The sequence below is a fragment of the Poecilia reticulata genome, chromosome 13, assembly GCF_904066995.2.
Source record: "Poecilia reticulata chromosome 13, P_reticulata-male-v2, whole genome shotgun sequence".
Taxonomy (NCBI): Eukaryota; Metazoa; Chordata; class Actinopteri; order Cyprinodontiformes; family Poeciliidae; genus Poecilia; species Poecilia reticulata.
This window is the reverse complement of record NC_088842.1, coordinates 30,112,952-30,135,545: the sequence shown is the minus strand read 5'-3', so window position 1 is coordinate 30,135,545 and position 22,594 is coordinate 30,112,952. Positions and strand designations below refer to the sequence as shown.

The following is a 22,594-nucleotide window of genomic DNA, read 5'->3' as shown; positions in this document are numbered from 1 at the left end:
AATTTGTTCTGAAGAAAGGACAAAAATGTACAACTTAAACAACATTCAGGACAGTTTATTTGTTTATTAAATCCAGCTTTAATAAGTGAATTGAACACACTTTTCCCCAAGTTTTACTTTTATTTCACTATCTTAAACTGGCTGGGTTTGGTATAAATGTCACCATTCAGCTTCAAGAAAGATTAAATATATTATTTTAACATTTAAGAGCCAGAAATCTTTCAGTCTCAGCTTTGTTGTTATATTTCAATTGTTCTTAGTTGATCAATTAATTAAATTAAAACTAAAATAATTTGCACAATCTACTTATTTTTAAACATGTTTTTTCATCTGTTTTTCTGCACTGATATTCTGTATTTTAAATAGTCTGTCTTTTTTAATGTGCAATACACATGCACTTTATGCACATTTCAATAAAAACTAATTTCACTCAGTTGCACATTCCTATTTCTATTAACTAGATAGTATTTTCTTTATGTTAAGGGATTATACATGTACAGTGTGTCAATAATGTTATTGTTAATCTTGTTCTTTTTTTATATATTGTTTTAAACACTTTAAGATTTTCTGTGAACTTTTACATCTCACAACATCTGATTACAATAAATGCTGTTTCTGTTTTATTCTATTCAATTCAACAGTAAAAAATCTTGAGGGGTGTTGGTTTTAGACGTTTTAACTTTAGTTAAACAGAATTAAAATTTACTTTTATCTGTAATCAGAATATCGTGTTCTATACTGAGAAGACAATAAGTATTAAATGAACCACCAAGTCTGTTTTTAGAAGCAGGAGAGAGTTTATTTCGGTGAACTGGGTTACCATTACCTAATCCTGATACCTGTCTCGCGAGAATCTGCGAGGTGATAAGTTGGAGAAACATGGCGACGCCTAATTTGTTAAAGGTAAGAAGCAACTGAATTACATTCACTGTTTCTGTGCACATTTAGGTTCGTTGCTGTTACGTCTTTTTAAGTTAACTGCTGATAAATGTTCTTGGTGCTTCAGCCTCCACACATCTCCGCTGATGTTAGCATTTATGTAATAAAAACCCAGAAAGGTGCGCCTGAAGTGGCCGCTGCCGTTGTTGAAGTCCGGTGTTATGCCGGGGTTCGTTTCCCCGATCATGTCGTCCCCTTTTAATCTGTTCATTCCCCCCCACCCCCCGAACATGCGCTTAAATTACGAATCCAGCCTTCTTCCTGAGATTCGGAACCGAACGCAGAACTGTAAGCCGTTAGCTAGTCTCGGGTCTCTGCGTGGATCAGTCCAAGAGATGGACCAGAAGAAGCAGGTCCCAGCCGAAACACTGGAGGAGAAAAACGCTAGTAACACGGTTCGGAAGGAAACCAGACCTCCACGCCACGAACTCCCCCACACGCCCACAGCAGAACCGCTTCAAGCTGCTTCTGTTTGGACTTTATTTTGGCTAGCTAACCTCTCAATAAGGTTGCTAAACCTAGCGTCTGTTCCTGGAAGGCCTTTCAAAATAATATTCACATCAGCCAAAAGTTTAGTCTGCAGAGAGAGATACGCAGATCCCAAATAAGGTTAGTTAGGCTTTAATCCCCCAAATATCCGCTAACCTGCTAGGTAGCGTTAAAACCAACTTCCTGTTGGCTCCAGTGTAAATCTACTGACCTAGATAACACATTTAACAGGATATTAGTGTCTAAATACGCCTAATAATCAGTAGCAGGGCCGGTCCTAGCTCTCTGGGGGCCTTAAGCAAGATGTTGTTTTGGGGCCCGTAGTTTATCAAACCACAATGAAGAGATTACTAACGCTTTATATGGTTCACAAAAATGTCACATACATCCAAAACAGATTACAGCCAATATTACATGTCTTGAGGTGAATTAACAGATTAAAAGAAACTATAACAAAAATGGCAACACTCTATTCAATATACTGATTTTGATTGCTTATGAAAATCTGTTAGAATTTGAATAAACGTGTCTGGTGTCAGTCATTCCCATGTTCATTGCCATGTGACATATTAATGAAGCAAACACAAAAGCTGAGGTTATAATGAACAAATTCTAGCCAGCTAAATAGCAAGACTAGCTAGCAGGACAAAAAGCTTGCACTTGAGGAGTTAAATACAAACTGTACATCTGTTTTGTAAAGTTTTGGTTTAATTAATTCTCTGAATAGTTTCTTTTCAACAAATGTCCTTTTTTTTAGTTTACATCCTCCAGTTAGCAATTAATCGGTTACTAAATTAGTTGATGATTATTTCAATAACCGATTAATCACTATTAATCGATCGTTTCAGCTCTAGTAACAACAGTGCTGTTCCTATCAAACAACCTGCATTGCATTTTTATTCTTTATTATGTGATTTAAGAAACAGAAATTAAAACTGGAGCCGACAGGTATGACATCAGTAATCGGTATCGACCCTGATCGGTTCGTCTCCTCTTGATACTCTTTGTCTCACTCCAAGCCTGTATTTTCTCATTTCTGTGCTGTAATATTAGATTTTCCTCCACCCTTCCCACATGTCTTTCTGGCAGAACAAGGGGTCCCTGCAGTTTGAGGACAAGTGGGACCTGATGCGGCCCATCGTTCTCAAGCTGCTAAGACAAGAGGCCGTCACCAAGCAACAGTGGTTCGACTTATTCTCGTAAGAGACGCTCTTTGATCCGCCGCATTAGAGCTGCTGTGGAAACAACTGCTTTAGTTTGTGTAAAATTATCAACTAAAACAAAATTTATTTGCTTCTTAGAGGTGTTTCTTCTTACAGCTATTCTCAATTTTAAGTTGGGCTTTTCACAACTTGAATATTATTGAATATTTTAAGATTTATTATGGTTATCTAGAGTCATCATACACACAGATTGAATGTGAAATGTTGCCGTCTGAAAGAATGACACGATTAATCGTTTTTTATTATCTTTAAGCCATAATCATTAAAACTACAAGCAGAGCTGAAGCAATTAATTGTGATTAATCTATTATTTGAATAATTGTCAACTAATTGCGTAATTGATTAATCATTAACTGTAGTATACAGACCCAAACTGGAAATAATTAAGAGACCCCTGCAAAATGAACATTGTTCTTTTATTCTATGAAATTCTGACCAGATGACTCAAAAATTTCAAGCAAAAATGTTATTTTAGCATTTATTTGCAGAAAATGAGAAATTGTCAAAATAACAAAAAAATGCAGTGCTCTCAGACCTCAAATAGCGCAAAGAAAACAAGTTCATATTAATTTAGAAACAACAATATTAATGTTTTAACTCGACATTTGGTGGAATAACCAGGAGCTTTTCAATGGGGTTCAGTGCAGTGGACTCCTAGTTTTTTTCCAGAGCTGTATTTTGCATTTCAGATTAAAACACCTTTGTCTTTCAATATATTTTACCTAAAATCTCCTCAAGTGGCAGCTTTGGCTTCATCTGCTTTAAATTCACTAAAGTGACGTTACATTAATGCATCTCAGGCAATCAAGTATTTATTTTCTTATTCTTAAAAAAGCAAATTGCATATTTTATGCATTTCTAACTGGTTAAGTGAAAAATCTGCAGAATCTTTTAAATCCAATTAATCCTCAGAATGATCAATAGAATAATCGATTCTGAAATAATAATCCAGTCCTGTTGCAGTCAGGAGCTGAATAATAGCTGAATTGTGTTTGGATGGATAAAAAGCTGCGTTCATTGTGGACAGAAGTTCTGAGGGAGTTTCATCCAGGCTTCAGTCCGTCTGCCATCTTTCTTGAGAATGTGTGAATTTCTCTCTTCAGTGAAGTGACTATTCGACTATCTTTTCGCTGTAACTTTGTTGTTGAGTCTCGATCAGTGTAAAAATGCGAATAAAAATTAGAGGAAAACCATCTTCCATGTGAAAAGATGCAGAAATTGTAAGGTAGAATTTATTATCTCCTCTGAGGAGTCAGGAAAGTGCGATAAAATTTCAGAGCCGTTTCGTCTAAATGCAGAGTTTGTCCAACTGAACGTCTTCCCAGATCTTAAAGATACTATTTATTTTTTGGTTTTGCATCAACTCCAACCACTTTATAATTTTGCATTTGCTCAGTTACATTTACTTGAGTAACTTTTTGGAAATAATGTACTTTAAGTAGCAGTTTAGTTTTACTACACTGTACTTTTTACTTGAGTGATATTATGAGCTATCGCTACTTTTATCAGAGTAAAATTTCTCGATACTCTGTCCATTACAAGACAGACCTACAGTTTATGTCAAAGTGAGACCTCTTGTTAACACACCAGCTTTGTAGTTCTGTTATTTTTTTATTTGTTGGGCCATTTGCATATTAATACAACACAGTAAAAGCTATATATTGTTACTTACTTCCTTACTGTAAGTACTATTTTTTTGTAAAGCTTAATATAGTCTGTGATGTTTTATTTAAATACTTGGTCGTTTCCCGTCCTGCTGCTGATGATTTGATGCTGATGTGTTGAAAGGTTTAGTATCATTTGTAAAAGTGATACAATAATTTCACAAGAGGCTCAACAGTCCTCATTTAAATTTTTTATTCATTTTATGTAGGACTTATCCTTAAATTACTACTTCATTAAGTAAACAGGCAACTTTATTAGAGTAAAATGAGTTTATTCATGTATTATTACAACTTTATTCTGGTAATGTTGTGACTTTATTCTCATAATATTATGACTTTTTGCTGAAACTGCTTTGTTGCTGGATTTATTTTGGTAATATTATGTTATGACTTTTGCCTTTTTCTCTTGTATTATTTCATCTTCATTTTCATTTTATTAAGACGTTTGTCACACAACTGTATTCTGGTGATATTATGACTTTATTCTTATAGCATTGTGACTCTTTGTCATAAAACTTTATTGTAAAAATATTACTTTATTATAGTAATATTGTGATTTAAGTCTTGTGTGACTTTTTCTTGTAAAATATGTATTTTTTGTTAATCTAGCCCTAATACTCTGTCAGGATAAATAAAAAAACTAAATAATTTAAGAACCTGATCTATATCATGACCTTAGATGTAAAACTTTAGCATTTTAGAGTTGCTTAAATGTCTGAAATATGTTATTTTCTGCTTGAAGATCATTGTTTTCCTCACAGGAACAGGCTGGACATGTTTTGTTTTTGTTTTTTCTTTTCTAGTGACGTCCATGCTGTCTGTTTATGGGACGATAAAGGTCCTGCTAAAATCCACCAAGCCCTCAAAGAAGACATCCTCGACTTCATCAAACAAGCACAAACCGTAAGAAGCTTCTTATTTATCTCCAGTGTTTGTTTCTGTGTAATTCTCTTTGGCTAATTCTAATGTCAGGTTTCGATTTGAGGCAGACGTTTCTGTAACTTTTCACATGGTTCTGATCAACAGCTGTCCAGGATTCCTGAAGGAACCTTTGTCTGCTTCTTTATTCATTTACTGTTGATCATCTACTGTCTGTCCACTTTTAGCCGACTTACAATCACCATGTTGGTGCTTAAACCTTATTTTCTGTTGGTCTGTTAGTATAAAAGAAAAATCTCCCGAGGTGGAAAAACTATTTTAAAGCTGGTTTAGTTTGATGTTTAATTCTTGACAGATTCTACAGATAATGAAAAAAAAAAACCTGAAAAGAAATATTTGAAACTTAACAAAAGAAAAGCTCAAAACTGAAAAAAGGTTTGAAAGTTAAAAAAAATTTGAAGCTGAAAATAAAAATTTGAAACCGAAAAAACCTTTTAAAACTGATTAAAAAAATAAATACATTGAAAAGAAATAGGAAGTGGAAAAAAAATTTAAGCTGACAATAAAAATTTGAAACTGAAAACATTTTTAACACATTGAATCTGGAAAGTTATTTTTTAACTTCACATTCTTGTTTTGCAGTTTCAAAATAATTTTTTAGTTTCAAATCTCCAGTTTAATTTTTTTTTGTCTTTTGAACAAACTTTATGACCAATTTATCACCATGCAAACTCAATTCCTTGGAAGTTTTCAGGAAGTATTTTTTCCTCTGTATCCGTTGCCATGGCAGCGCGTGCTGAGCCACCAAGACGACACGGCGCTGCTGAAGGCGTACATCGTGGAGTGGAGGAAGTTCTTCACCCAGTGCGACATCCTGCCCAAACCGTTCTGTCAGCTGGAGATCACGCTGATGGGGAAGCAGGGCAGCAACAAGAAAACAAACATCGAGGACAGCATCGTACGCAAGGTGAGACGGGAAAACAGGAAAGGAAGAAGGAAAAAGTAGAAGCTGCAAGAAGGGAAGTCAGCAGAGAAGCAAGCAGTGCCTATAGAAATCCATGATTTGATCAGTTACTCAGTACTTAAACAGAATTTTTACCAAATACTTTTACTTTGAAGTAGTGCTACTCTTACTTCAGTTCAATTTTTGGCTACTCTACCCACCTTTAGTGATGAGTAATAAAAAGGAAGCACATAAAGAAAATAGAAACTCACACGTCAGAAAGACAGTTTTGATCAGCTCCCTTATAAATCTATCTATCAAAAAGTGATAATTAATGTTTCCACCTACAAATATGACAAATATCACTCACCAAATAGTTAAAAAACTAACTCATAAAAAATATGAGTTCTTTTGCATCTTACTTGAAACATTTTTGAGTAGATTCAACATGTTTCACTCTCTGCAGCTGATGCTGGACACGTGGAACGAGTCGATATTTTCCAACATTAAGAGCCGCCTGCAGGACAGCGCGATGAAGCTGGTGCACGCAGAGAGGCTGGGCGAGGCCTTCGACTCGCAGCTCGTCATCGGCGTCCGGGAATCATACGGTAAGAAAGACCGTAACGTCGACTCGTAACGAGAAGCAGATTGGACTGAAGAAATGCAACAAACCAGAAAATTAGTTTGCAGAGAAGAGGTTTTAAAATTTCCAGATCTTGTGGTGACAAGATTTAGATTTTATTTTATTTTTTTGCACTGCAGCATCTCAGTTGTTTTCTTTTTGCAGATTTCTGTTTATAGCTTTTTTTCCATTTGTCATGTTGCTTTTTTGGACAATTATTTCCTGTGGTTGTGGAGGAAATGTGACTACCATGAAGTGTTTTCCTCTCCCTGTCCAGTCAACCTGTGCTCCAACCCGGAGGACAAGCTGCAAATCTACAGGGATAACTTTGAGAAAGCCTACCTGGACTCCACTGAGAGGTTCTACAGAACACAGGCACCGTCCTACCTGCAGCAAAACGGTGTCCAAAACTACATGAAATATGTATGTTTTTTTTTTGTTTTTTTTTAAGTTTCCTTCTTGTTAGTATGGAGTTGTAATATTTCACAATTCTTTCTGGTGTCACAAAAAATAATTAGTGTAATTACCAGGCAGTTTTTTAATGAAACGCTCAAAGTAGTCGGACTCTTGCAGAAAAATGTATCTCTAAATTATTTTATTATAAATATTGCACATTTGCCTGTTTTTTGGGGGGATGATTTGTTTTCTATTTTATTGATCTAGAAAATACATTCCCTTGGGAACAAGCACAAAATTTATGCCACCATTTTTGGTAAAAGTACTTCCTGTATGAAGCTATCTTTGAAAGTAAAGCCTCCAATTTAAAAAACATTCCACAAAAGTGGGTGGAGCCAGAGTCAACAGAGGGGTGTGGCCAAGCGTGGGGATAAGCAGGATGTAGTCAGGACAAAAGAAGCACTGTTGCCAACTTAACTTTATAACTTTTCAGACCCTTCAGCAACTTTTGTGACCAGTGGCAAATTTAGCGCCTTTATTTCTGTTATTGGAGACTTTTATGGCGACACATGAACAGCTTTCAGTCCTGGCTATTGCCTTTCTACACCATCCCGCTCAATTCTCATCTCCCTTCAGTCCTCCATTTTGGATTTCTCCCATTGAGCTTGATTTCTACAGGTAGAATTTCAACTGGGCCAATCAGGAAACGGAAGGAAAAGTTGTGCATGATGATGTCGATTTTATGTGCCGTTTTAGAATTGTAGTTTATCTGTAGTTTTAGCAATAGCAGCTTAGGAAGTGAACAAAACCGTTCAGTCATTGTTGGTCATGCTTGCAAATATTGAGAATATTTGAGGAAAAGATAAATGTTCAAGACATTTTATTGCTTTCACAGGTAATTTCTGGTATCGAGCCGGTGTATTACATATGCCATGGCCAAAAGTTAGCGATTGGGTAAAATTAGACCTACTTGTTTAAAACTGCAACAGATTCAGTCATTTATCAGTGATCCAGACCCTCTGTATAAAGCAAAGCGTAGAACAAGGAGCTGATTTTTACTAGAATGAAATGCCACTTTTTCCACTTGTTTCCTCTCTCCTACATCAGTATTTTTCAAAGTTGGGGTCACAAATAAGTTTGATTAGGTTCTGAAATCAACCTAAATACCAAAAATGCCAATAAGAAAGCATATGCATCTTGGAAGTAACCATTTAAAGGGATAATATTATGTATTTCTCCAGACACATAGTGCCATTTTATAATGCAGTCAAGTGAGTATGTTAACTCCAGTTGTTAGAAAAGTGCTGAATATATCAAATATGGCTTAAGAGAGATTTAACTTCATAATTTAATGCAGAGGAAATTGGGCCTCTGTCTCTTTAAGAAGCTCCTGCTCTTTCTGAAGCTCTGCGTTCAGGAAGTCATCACAACATGGCTTCCTTTAACAACGTTTTTACCAGCATTGCTCTGAGATGCACCTCCTATAAGCTCAGCACATGCACAGTTCCACCAAGTGTTTGCTAATTGCTGCTGGCTAGTTTGAAGGAGCTGAGTAGGGGAGGGCAGCACTCCATGTATGTTTTTGATTAGATAATAACATTATAACATGATGTGAAACTCAAAAAAGTCAATTTTACATGCCCGGTAAAAACCAACCAGGAGTGGGGGTCATGACCCTTCCTACATTTAAATTTTCTGGGTCAGAAACTGGAAAGTTTGTTGATCACAGCTCTACGATGACTGTGGCAAAAGGCTCGTTATGCTTTTCTTTCACTTCTCCAAATTTCATTAAAATCCCAACCGAATAAGCAGAAGTTTGTGGTTGCCACATGCTTGACATTATTTATCTGCTTCCTGTTCGTTTCTTTTTTTCCCCTGCAGGCTGATGCAAAACTCAGAGAGGAGGAGAAGAGAGCGCTTCGATATCTAGAGACACGACGTGAATGTAATTCTGTTCAAGCAGTAGGTGTCTTTCATGAGATCCTTTAAATCATGTTTTTATTTATCTGCTAAAAAAGGATGTCATGCATTAAATACACAAATACAACCAATATTATTCGTAATCACCCTCATAGTTGGTACTTTTTAGGTAAGTTTATGTATGTGTTGGATGCCAGTTTACGTATCTTGTTTCTTTCCCCTGCAGCTTATGGAGTGTTGCGTTAACGCTTTGGTAACTTCGTTCAAGGAGACCATCCTAGCCGAATGTCCAGGAATGATTAAACGCAACGAGACGGAGAGTGAGTGTCCAGAACACTGTTTTCTAATGAATCGTAATCTTTAAAGTAAATTATGACAATTATTTTTCACTAAGGGAACTATGGACCCCCTACAGCATGACGTCAAGATCCCACCCCTGTCTCTCTGCTGGAGGGCAAAAAGCTGCTCTCTAACAATGACTAGCATTGATTTTAGCTGTTAAATTGTTAACGTAATGCGCTAAAACTTAAATGTATCCCTAATGTATGAAAGAAGAAGGGATGCAGTACTTTGCTGCTATTTGTCAACACTATGACAACTAACAAGGTCTGGAAAGAGTTTTAATTAAGAAAAAAATAGTGAGGCAGAGGGAAGTAGGTCAGTGATGCTAGCTTGACTATGATAACTTTAATATTTAGATGGGATGTAGAATTTGGTGTGTTTTGGTTCTGTTAAAAAATTTTAACAAAAATGTGACCTAAACACCAACTCTGACGGATCATCAGTAGAGCAGGCGTTTAAATTAGCTAATCAGCCACCGCTGTGTTAGCTTAGCTGTTAGCAGTGTTAGCTAATGTACCTCAGAGATCGCTTATTAATAATCGCAAAATAAACATCAAGACTGAAAAAATTAAACTGTAACAGACTGGATGTTTGAGTGTTTATTGGCGTTGAATCCTGACACGTAAAGTGTTGTTGTTGTCAGTTGCTATGGTAGCGAGTGCGTGTAGCGTAGCTGACACGTAGGGCGAGGAAAACGTGCTTCTGATTACGTTTCGTAAAGAAGAAAGTTGCGCTCTGTGTCTTCTTCAGAGGTTTTTATGTCATTCCATTCATTGGTTCTTGTTGCAGCGCCCCCACAGGCGAGGAGGGGAACAGGTTTGTCAAAGGGTTTGCTTCGTTTGCGAACCACAGCAGCTGAAAATGTAACAAATATTGCAATTTTGTTCCCCAACCGAACAGAGTCAGGTGTGAAAACCCTCTTAGACGTCAGACTGTAAACTTCTTATCGAAACTGAACATTCTCTGAAAACAACGTTTAGAAAGCCTGAGGGATTGTTGGTTGTGACCTTCCTCCATCATGCTTTATTCCTCTGATTTGTTTGTTTTTTCCCCTCCCTGAGCAGAGCTGCACCTCATGTTTTCACTAATGGACAAGGTTCCCAGTGGGATTGAGCCCATGCTGAAGGACCTAGAAGAGCACATCATTAATGCTGGACTGGCAGACATGGTAGCTGCCGCTGAGACGATCACTACGGTACGTTTACCGACTCCAGCTGCCATGTCTGGTCATGTCATCTATGGGTAATTCCTCTTCATGCAGCTCATTGTTGTCAGAGACGGGTAGAGTAGCCAAACATTGTGCTCTAGTAAATATAGGGACTACTTCAACATATTTTTACTCAAGTAAAAGTGAAAAGTGTCCATCTAAGTGTAGAAATGTATTTGGGAAAAGGTCTTCTCCAGTACTGACGAACTGATGAAATTATCAATCAATTAATATTTACAAATGACATAATCAGACGGACCAAAACATAAAGTTAAGTGGAGATTTCGGTATTTTAAGGACAAACTCACAATAATTCATATAAATAACAAAATCAGGCAAAATATTTTTTTTTCCAAATGGGTTTCTTTCAATAAAAAACTGATGAAACTTTAACAAAAACTGCAGGTGTGTCTCTGTGTCTTGTGAATTTCTGGTTAAAACTTGTTTGTTTTTCATTCAGTGGGAGGAAAATCCAGAAATTTTACTCAAATAATAGTAGAAATACTTCATAATAAAATTACTTAAAATACAACATAGTAAAAATACTCCTAAAATAATTTTTTTTTCAAAAAGGTTACTCAAGTAAATGTAACTGAGTAAATGTAAGCAGTTATTACCGAACTCTTGATAGTTTGTAAATGTTGTTGCAGGACTCTGAGAAGTATGTGGAGCAGCTGCTGACGTTGTTTAATCGCTTCAGTAAACTGGTGAAGGAGGCTTTCCAGGATGACCCGCGCTTCCTCACAGCAAGAGATAAGGTGTGTTTTTAGTCTTGCCCTCAAACCACAACCTTCAGCTCTCAGAGTTAGTCACAGAAATAAACTGACTCGCTGGTTTTTAAGCTGTTTTAATCTAACCTCATGTGCACAAATGGAGAAGCTTTGTGTGTTTTTTTTGTAGGATTTAAGATGGAAAGTAGCAGCCAGATGCTACAAATTAAAGCTCTCTGAATAGATGATAGTTGTAGTTTTGGCATCACAATGAGGACATGTATCAGTAGTAATGTTCTTTAAAAAGTTAACTGTTGCTCCACATCAGCATGGAAAACTTCATTAAGATTATTTTTACAAGCTATTTCATTTCTGTTGTTGTCCAGTTAGAAATATTTATGCTAGCTGCCACTATCCCCAGAAACATTCCAGAAAATTCACCCGAAAAACAGACGTCCATCTCAGACTCTCAACGCCTCAGTCAGTATTTAAAATATTAGAATTTATGACAGGATAATTAGATATTGAATAAATAAGTAAATAAAAAGAATAAAATTTAAAACAAAAACTAAATAAATAAAAAAAATAGATAAAACATTTGTGACAGAATTTGTTAAACATTTAATAAATAAAGTTTAAAATAATAAATACATAAATAAAATATCAAATAGTAAAATTAAAAAGTTTTCTGGACTGATTAAATATTTAACAAATAAATAATTAAAATTAAATTAAAGAATAAAATTTTAAAAAATGAATAAAATATGACGTAAATACACAAATTAAAAAGTTAAAGACAAATATAATAATGGAAGAATAAAATATAACATAAATAAATAGAATAATAATAAAATGTGATCAAATATTTAGCAAACAAAGTAAAAATAAATAAGGTTGTAAATAGATATGTAAAAAAATTAATAAATTAAAAGTTGATGACATTTTATTAAATATTTAGAAAATAAAATAAAAAAATCTAAAATAATAAAATATTTAAAAAGTTAAAAACAAATATTTAACAAGTAAAGAAATAAAAATAGAATTGAAAAAAATAATTTAAAATAAAAAAGGAAATGGTGTTTCTGTCCCAAATAAATAGTCAAAAGTAATAATGACAAAACCTTTCTTTCTTTTTTTCTCTCATTCTTTCTTTCTTTCTTTCTTTTTTCTTTTTTTCTTTTTCTTTTTTTCTCTCATTCTTTTTTTCTCTCTTTCTTTTTTTCTCTCATTCTTTTTTTCTCTCATTCTTTTTTTTCTCTCATTCTTTTTTTCTCTCATTCTTTCTTTCTTTCTTTCTTTTTCTTTCTTTATTTTTCTTTCTTTCTTTTCCTTACTTACTTACTTACACACACACACACACACACACACACACACACACACACACACACACACACACACACATTTGGATTTTTTAAATCCTTTTGTTGTTTTCATTCCAAGGCTTACAAAGCCGTCGTCAACGATGCAACAATCTTCAAGCTGGAGCTTCCTATGAAGCAGAAGGGGTGAGTCTGAGACAAACAACCCGTTAAAACCCGTCGCTGTTGTAACATTGGCATCAACGTTCGACTGTTTGTTTTTAATCAGAGTGGGAATGAAAACTCAGCCTGAGTCCAAATGTCCCGAGCTGCTGGCGAACTACTGTGACATGTTGCTGAGGAAAACGCCCCTCAGCAAGAAACTTACCTCTGAAGAAATCGAGCTGAAACTCAAAGAAGTGGTGAGTGGATTCCCCGACCCGTTCGCCTGTTTTCTTCCCGCCGGCTTCATGATTTCTCCTCCGCCGTCCCTGCAGCTCTTGGTGTTGAAGTACGTCCAGAACAAAGACGTCTTTATGCGGTACCACAAAGCTCACCTGACCAGGCGCCTTATTCTGGACATTTCAGCCGACAGCGAGATTGAGGAGAACATGGTGGAGTGGCTGAGGGTGAGTCCCACTCAGACGAATTCAGAAATAATCATCATTACAGGGTCCTGGTACAGGTGCTGGAAATCCTTGAGTTTCAGTTCTGTGTTTTGGAGGTTTGGAAAAAGCTTGTGATGATTATGTCTCTGTAGGAAGTAGGAATGCCTGCTGACTATGTGAACAAGCTGGCCAGGATGTTTCAGGACATCAAGGTCTCAGAGGATCTCAATCAGGTCTTCAAGGAGATGCACAAACACAACAAGCTGGCTCTACCAGGTACGACTACAAACTAAACTAAAAACACTAAACAAATTGATAAACCCAAATTCAGTGGCTGTTTTATGAGTTTCAGCTGCCAGTTCTGTTTGAAGTGATGATAAAACTGAAACTTGTTTTTTGTGTCGTAGTTTAAAAGTTATGAAACGCTGGCTTTGACATTTCTGTTAAAGCCTAATACATAGTTCTCATGTGACATTTCACTTCTGTGAACTTTATGGAGTTGCTATGACAACGATAAGCAAGCCACCGGTGTAGAACTAGCTTTCGCCTCATTCCTGTATAACTTATAAACAATATGAGTACATTAAAGCTATTACTTGATCACAGTTTGTGAATAATCTACCCACCTCTGTGTGACACTAAAGTAAATATCAGTGATATTTACTGGAATAGTCACTGCCGAACTAGCTAAATTAGTTCGGCAGTGACATGTCCGTCTGCTAGCTAAGACGGACATGTGTTACTTACTCTGCCAGCAGTTTAAGTGAGAAATACTGCCACCTGCAGGTGGGAGTTAATATCACTTAAACCTGATTTTTAAAAAAATATGTAATTTTTCCATAAAATTTGCAATAAACTCACAATTCATTAGTTAATGCATAATTTTTGTTTTTATTTTTTTGGGTTAATTCCTGTGATTGTGAATTGGAAACCTCGAAAATAGTCAGGGATATGAACTTACAGTTTTATAGATAATATTTTGTGGAAATATTGTTATAACAATAAATGGAGGATAAAAACAATTTATTTCTTCTTTTTACTTAACTGTATGACTGTGACTGCATGGCAGAGCAACTATAGCCTCACAAACATAAATACTGCTCTAATACGAAGTGTGATTTTTATCCTTAATATACACACAGTAGCTACATTTAATCATATTTTTCAAATGTACTGCTATTCATTGATGATGAAAAAACTGTAAAAAGAAAATACCGACAGTTTTAGGGGTTTATAAACATCAATTGCAATTTATTGTGTTAACAATAAATCAAAGATATCAGGATAAATGATAAACGATACAATAAATACCCACCCATAGCAAGGTTATTATAGTTAAATAAAACTAACAAAATAACAAAAACTGAAATTGAGAAAACATTTTTATTAACTGAAATGAATAAAAACAGAAATTAATGGGAAAAAAACTACAACTAACTGCAACTATACCATACATTTATAAAACTTACTAGAACATATTGAAATTATATATGTAATATTCTTTGTTTTTGTGTTTATGAATCTATTTATTAGCCCTTTGAACTGATGTGAAATATCCCCCCAGCCCCAACACAAACAGTTTACGGCACTCCATGTTGATCCTAGTCCACAAAAGTTGGGAGAAAACAACAGAGTCAGTTGGTTGTTCAGCGATAATTTTATATATTTTTTGAAAATTGTATCTTCTGTTGAGCATTCATTACCAAATCAGTACAATACGTTATGAATTCAGCACCTAAAGATTAACCAGAGTATGAAAAACTAAAACCACTACTACAACTAATACAAACTAAACTAAAACTACACACCATTTAGCTGACAGTCAAGAAACGAATTGAAACTAACTGAATTGGACAGAGTCAGAACGAAACAAAGCTGAAGCATAATGAAAATCCCAAATCGATTCTCACCCTGAGTCCCGGTTCATGTTTCTGCAGCGGACAGCGTGAACATTAAGATCCTGAACGCCGGGGCGTGGTCACGGAGCAGCGAGAAGGTTTTCGTCTCGCTGCCGACGGAGCTGGAGGACCTGATCCCCGAGGTCGAGGACTTCTACAAGAGGAACCACAGCGGTCGGAAACTCCACTGGCATCACCTCATGTCCAACGGCATTGTGAGTACAACAAACCTCTGCTGTTTCTGTGAGTTTAATCCCCCACATTTAAACCTCTTTTAAATCTTTTTGATGTTTGTTCAGATCACCTTTAAGAACGAGGTGGGCCAGTATGACCTTGAGGTCACGACCTTCCAGCTCGCCGTGCTGTTTGCCTGGAATCAGAGGCCGAGAGAGAAAATCAGCTTTGAGAATCTCAAACTGGCCACGGAGCTTCCTGACGCGGAGCTGCGCCGAACGCTTTGGGTCAGAACAGAACAATAAACAACAAAACGTCTGTTTTTCTTTTCAGCTGCATGAAGTTTGTTTTAATAAGACTCATAACCAACCTGTGAAGATTTCTGTCACTGCAAAAACACTCAATTTTACCATGTAGTTTTGGTCTAGTTTCTTGTGCAAATATCTTAGTTCACTTAAAATAAAACAAAGCCACCTTCTAATCAGAGTTGGGTTGTAACTAGTTACATTTACATGAGTAACGCTTTTGAAAAAATTGACTCTTAGGAGTATTTTTGCTACACTGTACTTTTTACTTTTGCTTCTGCAATTTTACTATGAAGTATTTTTACTCTTACTTGAATAAAATTTCTGGATTTTTTGACCCTCTGAATGAAAACAATCATGTTTTAACCAAACATTCACCAGACACAGACACACACCTGCAGTTTTTGTTAAAGTTTAATGAGTTTTTTATTGAAAGAAACTGATTTGGAAACATTTTCTTTTGCCCAATTTTGTTTCTTTTTTTGTTACTTACTTGAATTATTATCATTTTTGTTCTTAAAATACCAATATTTCCACTTAATTTTAAAATTTGGTCTGTCTGACAATTATCAATCATTTTTAAATATTAAATTATTGATAATTTGATCAGCTTCTCAGTACTTGAGTAGACTTTTTTACCAAATACTTTTTCACTTTTACTTGAGTAAAAAATGTATTGCTACTTTTACTGGAGTACAATTTTTGGGTACTCTTACCCTCTGCTTATAATTAACTTTTCATCAAGAAATAGGAGTTTGTTTTAATAATAGAAATTACACCAAAAATACCTGGTATTTTACCACATAAATTGTTGTTTTCTGTTTTTACAGTCTCTGGTTGCGTTTCCTAAACTGAAGAAGCAAGTCCTGTCGTATGACCCGTCCGTTAGCTCGCCCAAAGACTTTACAGATGCCACGCTCTTCTACGTCAACCAGGAGTTCTCGCTCATGTAGGTCACTGCAACAGAAAATAAATTGCATCCTTTATTTTGATGTAAATGTTCAAGATTTGGAGAGGGGAAAAATTGATGCTCCAATTTCTTACACATTACATTTTAATACGTGGGGATTCTTTGGTATTCTGTGTCTTTTCTCAGCAAAAACTCCAAAGTCCAGAAGAGAGGGAAGATCAATTTGATTGGTCGGCTGCAGCTCACGACGGAGCGAATGAGAGAGGAGGAGAATGAAGGAATCGTTCAGCTCAGAATACTCAGAACTCAGGTATGTTGCTAGGTTGCACTGATGCTTTCTCGACATTAATGGAGCAACGAGTCGGGTCAACAAGTCCTTTCATTTTATGGTTGATAGTTCCAGGATGTTGGAGGCATCAGGTCAAATATACAGGAGCGTGTTTACACTCCAAACACTGAAAACACACAGCAACTGGAGAAACTGCACTGTAAAATCACAGTTTCACCAAGTATTTTAGTCTAGTTTGTAATGTAAATATCTTATTACACTTGAAATAAGACAAAGTAACCTTTTGCCAAGATGTAGGAGCTTGTTTTTAGTCAACCCTCCAATATTGATGAAAAAGCACTTATTCCTCTGGCAGATTATTTCACTTATAAAATGGTAAAAATGTCATAAATTAAATCTGACTTAAAACAAGGTCCTATATATCTTACTTGCATGTTACTTAAAATAAGACAAAACTAAGTGTAATAAGACATTTACACTAAAAACTAGACAAAAATACTTGGTAAGATTTTGTGCTTTTGCAGTGTGAAACACATTATACACTAGAAAAAAAACAAACAAGTAATTTAGTCTAGTTTCAACACCAGATATCTTAGTTTTGTCATATTTAAAGTATAGTAACTTAGAAGTAATTTTTCAGCAAGATATAGAAGTTTATTTTTGGTAAATAATTCATGATTATTGATTGAAAGATATAGTTCCACTTGTAGACTTTTTCTACAAGTGGAAGGTGACGCCCCCAAAGCCTGCACAGCCTCAAGAGGCCAGGGGCCGTAACATGGAACTATCTCTTTCAAACAAGAATTATGTAAGATTTTCTGTTTTTGCAGTGTATGTAGAATCGGTTTTAGTTTCTGTGCCAAGCCCTCTCATGTTTGCCTCTACCAGCTTTGCTTTATCTTCGTTTTCTAATTATATTTGACTTATGGAGGACAATTACTGCACTACATTTTCCCTAGCAGTTTCTCTAGCTGTATTTACATTACAAATGTGCGCAAAACTTTGTCAATATTTCACTAATATCGAAAAATACCCCCACAATTTTGCAGTTGCGGTGTTTCCACTTAGTAAGAAACGGCATTAAAAATCTCACGTGTTCACGCAGTAAGTCATTAACAACATGCAGCGCCATCATCCTCCAACTACTACTGTCGTCTTCTTCGTTTTTCCCACCAGTACTAACATCCAGTTGTTGATCATGTGACTAGTGTGATGTGAAAAAAGTGTTTCCATTGCAGTTTTGCGGAATATAAATGTGTAAGATAAAATGTGAAAAAAAATGTAGTTTTAATTAAAAATCCGCATTTTGTATTCAGGAGGCTATCATCCAAATCATGAAGATGAGGAAGCGCATCAGCAACGCTCAGCTGCAAACGGAGCTGGTGGAAATCCTGAAAAATATGTTTTTGCCTCAGAAGAAGATGATAAAGGAGCAGATCGAGTGGCTCATCGAACACAAATATATAAAGAGGGACGAATCGGACATCAACACCTTCATCTACATGGCCTAGGCACCCAGCACCGAGTGCATTTCCGCTGTTTTTCTTTTACCGCTGGGGCCGCCACCGGCGCTTTGTGATCCCGAAGAGGAGCCGAACAGAGGGAGAGGCCTGACGAAGGTCGACGGAGGGACGAGGTTGAGCCTTTTAAACAAAAGTGTGGATGTTTTTTTCTGTTTGTGTGACGCCGGTGTGTCATTTAAAGATGTAGCGTTGAGTCGTTGTTTGTCTTCGCTGCCCTCTAGTGTCCAATCCGGGGAAACGCACGGCACGGCGGGCCTTTTTGCCAGCAGCTCAGCTCAGAAGAAAAACAAAAACAGTTACACACTAAAAATTAAATACTTCCTGCCTTACTTTCCTCAGCAGAGAGCTGCAGAAGAGATGGAGAGTGACGTGTGCTGCGAAGGGAGGACAGTTATTCGCTTTCTCTTGAGGCCTCGGCTGCCGTCTTTGCGGCGGCCATCTCTGTGGCGGCCATCTTGCATCCCTCCTATTCGCTATCGCTCTTGTTGAAACTCAAAAGAATTGCGAGTGAAAGTTGCCGACCAGGAGGAGCGGAGACTGCGAAAGGACTAGTTCAGAGTACCGAGGAGTATTTCTTGCCAAATTGTGTGTGTTTGTGTCGCGTGGGTGTTGCGTGTGTTTGGGTGCATGACGTGTACGTGTTCTTTTATGTGTGTGTATCTCTATGTGCACTTTCAACAGCATGCTGCTCTATGATTATTATTATTATTTAGTTTTTTTCCATCAACGGAAAAACGATCACACTTTGTGATGGAGGTAATGGAAACCGAGGATCTGCCACAGTTACAAAGTCGATTTTTGATTTTCTTACTCTGCCATGTGATTACAGTTAAACAGTTTATATTTTTAGTCCATTGCTGAACCGTTATCACCCTGCAGACTATTTATTTGGTGTGTAAGAACCAATGAACTCGACATTATGAAATTAAATTCCAAGCCGGACAAAGTGAAATTAATGACCAGGTTACTTTTTTGCGTCAAAATAATCAGATCAACAGGAAAAGAAAAAGAGAGTTTCTATCATTTCTGGTTAATAAGTAAGCTTGATGGTGTTTGGATACACACTGCAAAAACGCTAAATATTACCAACTATTTTTTTGTCTAGTTTCTAGTGCATACATCTTATTATACTTAAAATAGGACAAAACTAATGTACAAGCAACTTTTCAGCAACATATATGAGCTTGTTTTAAATAATTCCTCAATGCTGATGAAGAAGTACTTGTTCAACTGGCAGAGTTTTACACTTATTACATTTTTCCATGTTATAAGTAAAAAGAATTGCATGTGGAACTAACTGTGACTTTTTAAAATCAATATTCAAGATTTACAGAGTTAAAACAAGCTCCTCTATCTAATTGAAAAGTTACTTATAAATTAGTTTTGTCTTATTTTAAGTTCTTAACAAAATTACTCAAAGATTTTGTGTTTTTGCAAGTGGGAAAAGAAAGTACACCCTCTCTCAGCTCTAGAGTTTCACATATTGGGGCATATTCTGACTTTATCGAGCTCTAGAATCACCTGAATCTGATATTAAGTTTGCAAAAACAGACTAAATATTTAAAAAAGAAAATTGGCAACTACCACTTCCACATGAAGCAGCAGATTTATACATTAATGTGACCACTTCTAAACAAATGCATCATCCTAAAATGATTTATTTCATTATTCAGTTGAAAAAGTTTAACTTGTATACAATAAAGTTTCATCACACAGTTATTTATTTATTTCAAGTGTTTCTGTTGTTTATTGTTCACAACTGATAAAATACCAACAACGTTAAACTAATACATCTGAAAAAAATAGAATATTTTCTAAAAGTGCAGTATTTCTTGTCGGATATCTCAGAACAGTAAAATATTTCTACTTTTGTTTCTTTCCAGTTTTAGTGATTATGGCTTACAGGTAAAGAAAACGCTACATTCATTGCCTCAGTTTTAAGCATATATGTCAGTGTTCACATCTTTGCACTCAGTGATGTGTTGGGATTGTTTTTGCATGAATTAGTGCATCAATGCGGCGTGGCATGGAGGAGATCAGCCTGTGGTTCTGCTGAGGTGTAATGGAAACCCAGATTTCTTTTATAGCTCCTTTCACACCATCTGCCTTCTTGGGTCTGGAGTCTCTCATCTTCCTCACCCATTTTATGGGGTTAAAGGTCAGGGAAGCATGAAGAGCTCTAGAGTTTCCTGGTTGACTGTTGACTTCAGAAAACTCAGTGGACCAGAACCAGCAGATGACTTGCTGACACAAAACGTCACCAGCTGCTTTTCCATTACAAATGGTTGCAAAGCTTTATAGATATTCTACTATTGTTGGGAAAAAACACAATTTTTCAATTTTGGTGTTAACATTAAATGAGAAATGCAATTAAAATCACATTTGAATATGTTAGTTAATGCGATAAATCATTAAAAATCACACTGCGCCATCGTTCTCCAATCACTTCCTGTTTGTCATCTTCTTCATTTCCACCAGTAGTAACATATGATTGTTGATCATGTGACACAGAAAATGCGTTTCCATTGCAGTTTTGTAAAATACACTAATTTCGATGCAACCGAAACAGCCACCTCATCGTAAGTTTTAGTCAAAAAACTAATTTTTTTTCGAAACTGCCTTGTTTCCTTTAAACAAATTTAAATTTGCAGTTCCACTTTGCACAATTTTATGGCCAGTGGAAACGCAGCTACTGACTGGAAACTCCAAGGAACTTGGATCCTGTGGTTCTCCACTTTCCCTCCACACTGACCTTGATTTGCAATTGAAATTAAAAAATGACTTTTAAAAACAAGATTTTTGACCTCTTAGAATCAGAATAGCATCTTTTTCCTCTGCTCTAGTAAGAATATCTGATATCTGTGGTTGAGAATTTGTTTGATACAAGGAATCCAACCATTATGGTTATACTTTTTGGTTTTGCACCTTGTTTTCTTAAACACATTTTTTCCTTCCACTCAACTTTCCATTGCACTCTGAACAGCCGACGTTTTTTGGCTCTGCTTGTGGAAAGTATCGATGTCTGCAGGACGACTGTTAAGTCTGTACAGACAAAAACATTTCCGTATCAAATCTGTTTTTATTGATCTTAATATTTTTATTTTAGATAATTTTTTTCAGCTACAATCCATAATCATCAGAAATAACTTGAAATATATCACTATGTGTGATGAATCTGTACAACATTAAAGTTTTATTTTTTTCAATTTGAATTACTGAAATAAATTCACCTTCCAACAACATTAAAATTAATCAACATGCATCTGTAGAAGTTAATCCTTACTTCATTAAACCACTGATGCTCTGAGAGACTTCCTGTTAGCCCTGGACTCCCACCAGACCATAGAAACGCATCTTAATGAGGTTTAATGTGATAAAAATCAGGAGGGCTCTTTGTTTCCTTACATGGATCTATTCTGTGCTCATGTTGCTTTCATATAAAGTCCTTTTAAAACATCTGTGTTGACGTCTTTTTCTTTGTGAGGTGAGTCGAGTTCATTAATGCGTCCAGCTAAAAACGCATAGAAACAATAACAATTTTAATTGTTTTCTTTATTTGAGTTATTAGCATCAGTGCAGGAAATAAACTGCATGACCAAGATTGATGTTAAAGACAGAAATGTCATTCTTTGTGGAGATCAAATGATCTGTTTATTGAATATCTTACTGCAACTACTATGACATACTGAAACTTAACTTTTAAATTTTGTTTTTATTTTTAAAAACTACAATTGCAATCTAGGCTTTTCAAAAATTGGTATTTTTGTATTTGATTTGATTAAATCTACTTTTTACAATTGGACTTTTACTGTCACAGTAAAAAACATAAAAACGTTTTTGGTCTTGGATATAACAGAGGGCTATTTCATGTAGGCACTACTCAAAATGGGAAAGATGAGAGAACATGTCATTCTGCATGGGTAATAATTCTCATAAGTTAGACAATTTGTGCTTTTTAAAATTAAAACTGCTGAAGTTTCAAAAAGGTGCTTCAAATAGTCAAGTGTGCTTTAATTCTGAAAAAACTTTAGAAATTGTAGATTTTGTTTTTTCCTGGGGGAGAGGTTTAGTAGATTACTCAATTCAAGAAAAAAAAATTCTGGAGATTTAAACGATTAAATATTAAAATTTTAACACATTCTAGCATCAGTCTGAATGAAGATGTTACAAATATGTAGCAAGTAGCGGTAAAAGTGTTGCATTTAAAAAAATTTTTTTATATATATATACGACCATTAAATAATTGCAACATTTT

The 22,594-nt window shown here is 35.7% G+C and overlaps 1 protein-coding gene across 2 annotated transcripts; it reads left to right on the top strand.

Moving 5' to 3' along the window:
- Positions 1-779: 779 nt before the first annotated feature.
- Positions 780-21,797, top strand: LOC103475082 (cullin-5). Of its 2 annotated transcripts, none has more exons than XM_008426483.3 (19): positions 780-903; positions 2,518-2,627; positions 5,119-5,218; positions 5,985-6,161; positions 6,604-6,745; positions 7,037-7,182; positions 9,037-9,117; positions 9,302-9,395; positions 10,482-10,612; positions 11,275-11,382; positions 12,775-12,839; positions 12,922-13,054; positions 13,130-13,261; positions 13,393-13,516; positions 15,178-15,353; positions 15,438-15,599; positions 16,448-16,566; positions 16,714-16,837; positions 18,133-21,797. In XM_008426483.3, the coding sequence occupies exons 1-19, from the start codon at positions 880-882 to the stop codon at positions 18,325-18,327; spliced, it is 2,343 nt and encodes a 780-aa protein (XP_008424705.2). In that variant the 5' UTR covers positions 780-879; the 3' UTR covers positions 18,328-21,797. The 2 variants fall into 2 exon arrangements, with proteins under 2 accessions (XP_008424705.2, XP_008424704.2); XM_008426482.3 differs by having other exon boundaries at positions 864-903; positions 2,482-2,627.
- The last annotated feature ends 797 nt before the right edge of the window (positions 21,798-22,594 follow it).

Bases quoted from the DNA above. Each gene is read 5' to 3' on its own strand.
- LOC103475082 (XM_008426482.3), top strand. From the start codon at position 880: ATGGCGACGCCTAATTTGTTAAAG. The intron at 6,162-6,603 runs GTGAGACGGGAA...CACTCTCTGCAG, and splicing joins AGGACAGCATCGTACGCAAG to CTGATGCTGGACACGTGGAA. The intron at 15,600-16,447 runs GTCAGAACAGAA...CTGTTTTTACAG, and splicing joins AGCTGCGCCGAACGCTTTGG to TCTCTGGTTGCGTTTCCTAA.